At 36.3% G+C, this 5,969-nt stretch overlaps 1 protein-coding gene across 1 annotated transcript; it reads left to right on the top strand.

The window, feature by feature from the left end:
• Positions 1-999: 999 nt before the first annotated feature.
• Positions 1,000-4,385, top strand: LOC110763862 (uncharacterized). The gene is made up of 5 exons (XM_021966743.2): positions 1,000-1,680; positions 1,876-2,025; positions 2,239-2,316; positions 2,761-3,314; positions 3,477-4,385. Exons 1-5 carry the CDS (start codon positions 1,050-1,052, stop codon positions 4,137-4,139), a joined length of 2,076 nt encoding a protein of 691 aa, XP_021822435.2. The 5' UTR covers positions 1,000-1,049; the 3' UTR covers positions 4,140-4,385.
• The last annotated feature ends 1,584 nt before the right edge of the window (positions 4,386-5,969 follow it).

Below are 5,969 nucleotides of genomic sequence, written 5' to 3'. Positions count from 1 at the left end.
GGCAAGGTGCTGAGTAGATTAGTGGCTCATGCATGAAAGTATCAGATATCGAAAATAATCGACGAAAATTTTGAAAAAAAAAATCACGGTAAACAAATAGTAAAAGTACAACTATTTTTCTGGCATGCAGGGGCGGAGCTAAAATTGTAAAGTTGGGGGGCTGAAGTAAAAAATACGAGTATATAAAACACTATGTATTGAATAGTTACATGTTTAGAGCTAAATATTTCTAATTTATTTTAGAGGGAATTTGAACTTAAATTCTATAAGTTATATATAATATAATATAGGAGAGATCAAAATCTAAGGGGGCCAGGGCCGCTCCAGGCCTAGGAGTGGCTCCGCCACTACTGGCATGGGTTCAACAATTGGATCTAAACTTGCTGGGTGATCTCTTCTACTGTTTTTCTTGGTGATCTTCTTTTCTTTTTATAAACAAAATAAGCAATTAAGAAAAAGATGATGTGGCAGATGACAGGGTTGCTATGAGAGATGACATAACTTGCGTGAAATATATATTGGTATTAATAAGTTGGTGTCCGTAGCATTATTGTTCTGTAACAGAGAAGCTCCCTTCTATCTATATTTATACCTAAGTCGTACCAAAACGTGATTCCTGTGTTATTGGCTGATCCACATAACAAGTTTAATTTATTTGATGCTTCTATTAACTTGTTATTCCACTTTCGCTTTATTACTTTTGCTTATACTTAAGTCGTACCAAACGATTCATGTGTTGTTGGCTGGTCTTATGACAAGTTTAATTTATTTGATGCTTTTTAAATTTGTTATTCTACTTTTGCTTTATTACTTTTTCTTTTTTAAATTTTACAACTTTGGGCTGGTATACGTGTTACTTTGGTACTTTATTTTATTATTATTATTTTTTTCCCAGAACGATGGAAGTTACTTTGTTACTTGATTAAGCAAGGTATGTGATGCTAAAGAAAACAAAAGAAAACGCAAGGTGATATTGGGATTGATATCAAATACTACTCGCTATATATAAAGAAAGCAACGAATTGAATCGAAAAATAATATAGCTAGAGATGGAGGAGTTTTTTATAGGAGACGCACTGAGTTTCGTGCAAAACCCATATAAATGGGCCATGTACGGCGAGTGGGAACCCCTAAAAGACTTCTACAAGGATAATCCAGACGAAGTATTTGGCCAATTGACAACGAACAACGACACTGTACTACATGTCGTAGCCGTTGCCGGACGCAACGACGTGCTTCAGTTTTTAATTGAACTAATAACAGACGCTGAGGACTTAGGCGATGCGTTGACAATCGAGAACAACTATGGCAATACCATTCTGCATGAGGTGGCTGCGTCTGGAAATCTGGAGGCAGCAAAGCTCTTGATGAGCGAGGAGAACAAAGTCAAGGAAAAGGATCCTACATATGAAGGTATGCTAGCGATTCAGAACAGGTTAGGAGAGACCCCACTGTACAGGGCTGCTGCTTTCGGTCACACAAACTTGGTCCAATATTTGGCTTCCCAAGTAAAGCAGCAGCCGCAGCAGCAGCAGCAGCAGGATATAGAGCAGCAGCACCAGGATATTGAGAAACAGCAGGATATAGAGCAGCAGCAGGAGGCGGCTATGGAGGACCATTTCGACAGAGACCATGATAACATGTCCATTCTTCAGATCGCAGTCATTTGCCAACATTTTGGTCTCTCTCTCTCTCTCCTCTTTGACAGTTGCATTATTAGTTATATATGTTAGTTATTTATGAAATATAGCTGTGAATTAAGATTAATTCTTGTCTGAATGTGTGGTTCGAATATATAACCTTGCCAAATAAAATTAGTCTAATATTTTTTTTATTTGACTTTATTATTACTAACACGGTTTTCCTTCAATGCAGAGACTGCTCTTTGGTTACTAAAAGAGTACCCAGATCTTGCGAATAGAAAGGAAAGCAATGGACTCACAAGTCTTCAATTGCTAGCCCAAATGCCATCTGCCTTCGAACCCAAATTTTTCAAAAGCATATGGAAGATGCTCGTTTATAAATGTACCATCTACTCTACTGCTTATACACTACTACTAAAATTAGATATAAACTCACAAATTCAATTTAGGAACAACCCATTTATTATTTTTGAGATCATTTTTGCTTACCACTTTAACTCAAGGTATATCCTTATCACAAAAATAGTGCCCCCTTTATTTATCCAAGGCTTTCTGATGTAATAATGCTGATCTTTGTGCTCCCTTTATTGTTCAGGGATTTGCCCTTCTACTGATGACATGTTGAGCAGGATCGATCAGCCTTCCCAGTCTCGTTGTTCACAGGATATTACAAGTAACTAATCAAACTTTCAAAGTTATATATATATAGAATGTCATCCTTGCATAAAATCTTTAAAACAACTTATTTTGTTATATATATATATATTCTAATATAGTAAATTATGATCATACCTAGTCTAATATATCTACAAAGATGTTCATAACTTAGTATCGATATACCTACCAAATGTATATGTGTTTAGAATGTAATAATAACGCAACTGCAAATATAAAGATTTAGAGAACTAAAAATAAAATAGAACCAATCTAACAGCCAGGTTTGAAATTAGGCCTTACCCAAGAATGACAATCTAAGACTAATTTTGTACAATTGAAGGTTCATTTTCATGCATGTGGATGCATGCTCTTACAGCTTTATTACTTTTCTCCTTCACTTCATAATATTTCTCATGAATATTAATATGGATGCATGTATATAATGATCATAACTTACTAGGATGGCCACGAATCCAAGATATGTTCAATGAAATGAAAAATCACAAATTTCTATCGAGATTCACTCGTTTGCTGGTGGAGAAGGACTATTCATGGGCGGTAAATATAAAACCCGAAGTCAACACATTTACTCTGATATATTCAAAAAAATCAAATGATCCTCCACAAAGGGAAGAAAATGCTCAAATTTCTGATTGTTGTTGCGACGAAGAAACCACTGAATCTACCCTTAAGTATACCCCATTGCTTATAGCAACATGCAAGGGGATATCAAAAATTGTGAAAAAGATATTGGTTTCTCACCCTCAAGCGGTGGAGGCGCACGATCCTGTATCTCAACAAAACATTTTGCACATGGCCATTAAGTATCGTCGGCTGGACATCTTTAACAATCTAGAAAAGAGCAAATCTATTGTGTCAAGGTTGTCTTACAGGATTGATAGTGATGGGAACACCATATTGCACCACGCTGCACTTAAGAGTTCTTACTCTGTAGAAGCTCAACGCATAAGTGGTCCTGCATTTCAATTGCAAGAAGAATTGCGTTGGATGACGGTGAGTGACTTTATATATACACGCCTAATTCCCTAATTTTTTAATAATTATTTTCAAACATTACAAACAGAAGTATATCACTAGACTAATATAGTTATATATTAAGTATGAAATGAAACTAGTTCTAAATATATTGTTTTCTTGAGTTCCATTTGTGGCCAGCGTGTGGGAAAGATAATGCCACGTCATTACGCCATGCACCAGAACACTCAGGGTCTGACAGCGAAGGAGCTCTTCGAATGTGAGCATGAAAAGCTTCTTAAGTCGGCAAAAACATGGATAAAAGGGACGGCTCAGTCGTGCTCGACCGTGGCAGCTTTGGTGGCCACCGTGGCCTATGCAGCCGCCTTTACAGCTCCCGGGGGTAATAATGACAGCGGGGTTCCTGTTCTCAGGAATTCTCCTTTCTTTGCCGCATTCACCGTTTCGGACACTGTCTCGCTCATCTGCTCATTGACTTCTTTGGGCACGTTTCTCTCTATCCTGACGTCCCCATTTGAGTACGAAAACTTTCACCGTTCTCTTCCCTTCAGGCTGCATTTAGGATTCGCCCTTCTCTTCTTCTCGCTGGTAGCCACCATGCTCACCTTCACTGCTACTGTTGTGCTATTGATTCATCATCAAAGGACGTGGACAACGTCCCTCATTTATGTGGTTGCCCTTCTTCCAGTCTCTGTGTTTGGGCTCTCGCAGTTTCCTTTGTATGATGGATTTCGCCAAAGTGTGAAATACATTTCAAAGACAATTAGGGAGATTATATCTAAAACCCTTAAAAAAGAAAAAGGAGGTGGGGAGATTATATCTAAAAAAGAAAAAGGAGGCTGATATATATTATATTAATGAGTGATGATTTGTGAGCTCTATGTTGTAGCTCAAAAGGTCAGAATAAGGGTGTTGCTATAGCTCTCAGTTAAGGTTCCCTTTTCTTCCTTTGTGTGATTGTGTTTTTTTTTCCCTCCTTTTATGTGTATTCCAGAAGAAGTTACATCTTCGAAATAAAGCGTATGCTAAACAGTATGTATTGTTAAAATCTGGAAAATATAGAGAGAACAACAAAGTGATTTTCTGGTTTCTTCAACTTGTTTTCTTTGTATTACTAACAGCTGATTTATACAACTAGTGATGGCTTACATTACTACAAACTACAAACTAATTCCAAGGAGAGAGAGTCTACCATGAAATCAGGTTTTGTGTTTCCCAGCTTTGTGTGCTCTAGGTAGCAGACAACTTTTCCAGGAAATCAGCCCCTAGACTTCTCCAAGGATTGCTAGATGACAGCTAACAGCTAACATATGTATCATGCTTTTTTATGTAATTTTTCCTTTATTTGTATCATGCTTAAAGATATTCTTTTTTTTTTGTTTTTTTTTTGTTTGTAGTTCATCACTCTCCCAGCTCCGAATTAAAGTTTAGATATGATTTCCATTACTTTGACCAATATCATTATTCCAAAATATATTAATAACTTACATAATGCTTGGGCCCTACCTTTTTTTTTATAAGGGAATTAATAGATACAGTAATCAATTATGATTATATCTCTTAATTATATAATATTGATATGTCAACTACATAAAATAAAAAAGTAAATCTCTTAATTAATGAAGGAAATAAATCTATTTGATTAATTATGAAGGCTCACATCAACACTCCTCCTCAAGTTGGTGCATATACGTCACCAATGCCCAACTTGGTAAGTGAATCATAAAATACTATTCCACAAACAGCTTTTGTTAAGACATGTGCCAGTTGATCTTCTGATTTTACGAATGGTAGGCGGATGATCTTATTTTCAATTTTTTCTTTGATGAAATGTTTATCCACCTCAACATGTTTGATTCGATCTTGTTGAACTGGATTATGAGCAATATCGACAGCTGACTTGTTGTCACAATGCAACTTCATTGGATTTTCTAGTATGAAGCCCAATTCAATCATGAGTTTTATGATCTACAATAATTCACAAACTCCTTGAGCCATTCCTTGATACTCTGCTTTTGCACTAGACCGAGAAACCACTTTTTTTTTTACTCCGCCAAGTGACTAGGTTACCTCCCACGAATGTAAAGTAACCAGAAGTAGAGAGTCTATCTATAATAGAACCAGCCCAATCAACATATGTATAAAGTAACTAGAAGTGACTATGCAAGATGAGACTTTTGCACCCTTTGAACATCTAGAATCAGACACACTGATCCTTTCAATATGTCTCTCCTTAAGTCACGAAAAGACAAAGTTCCTCAAGGACTTCAATGGTTAATTCTTATGATTTTTGGTGATAATCATTCTCTCATATTTTTGCCACTTTAATGCATGGTACTGTTATCCCTCTCTTTTTGGTTTCTAACATCTTGTTATTTCTTGGGCATTAAATTAAATTGGTGATTCTTTATGCCTTTATATTAGCTCCCTTGTGTATTTTCCTTGCCCTTTGGATTTCCTAACAAAAAAGAGGGAGAGATGATTGTGTGAAATTATGATAAAAAGGGGGAGAGATTTTGTTGAGGAATTAAGGGGGAGTGGTGTTGTAATTTTGCTTTAAATTACATTTCCTTTCCCACATGCTTTACTGATTTTGTTGTTTCATAATGTGCAGGGATTCAGAGCTTCGAGTTTAGAGTAGGATTTCTTTTGTTAAATCCTATGCAATTTCTT

The sequence above is a fragment of the Prunus avium genome, chromosome 8, assembly GCF_965620075.1.
Source record: "Prunus avium chromosome 8, drPruAviu1.hap1.1, whole genome shotgun sequence".
NCBI lineage: Eukaryota > Viridiplantae > Streptophyta > Magnoliopsida > Rosales > Rosaceae > Prunus > Prunus avium.
The sequence above is the reverse complement of the archived record's forward strand: the minus strand, read 5'-3'. Positions and strand labels throughout refer to the sequence as shown.

Excerpts from the sequence above, each read along its gene's own strand:
- LOC110763862 (XM_021966743.2), top strand. The coding sequence starts at position 1,050 with ATGGAGGAGTTTTTTATAGGAGACGCACTGAGTTTCGTGCAAAACCCA. Across the intron at positions 2,026-2,238 it reads GAAGATGCTCGTTTATAAAT|GGATTTGCCCTTCTACTGAT; the intron begins GTACCATCTACT and ends TTTATTGTTCAG. Across the intron at positions 3,315-3,476 it reads AAGAATTGCGTTGGATGACG|CGTGTGGGAAAGATAATGCC; the intron begins GTGAGTGACTTT and ends ATTTGTGGCCAG.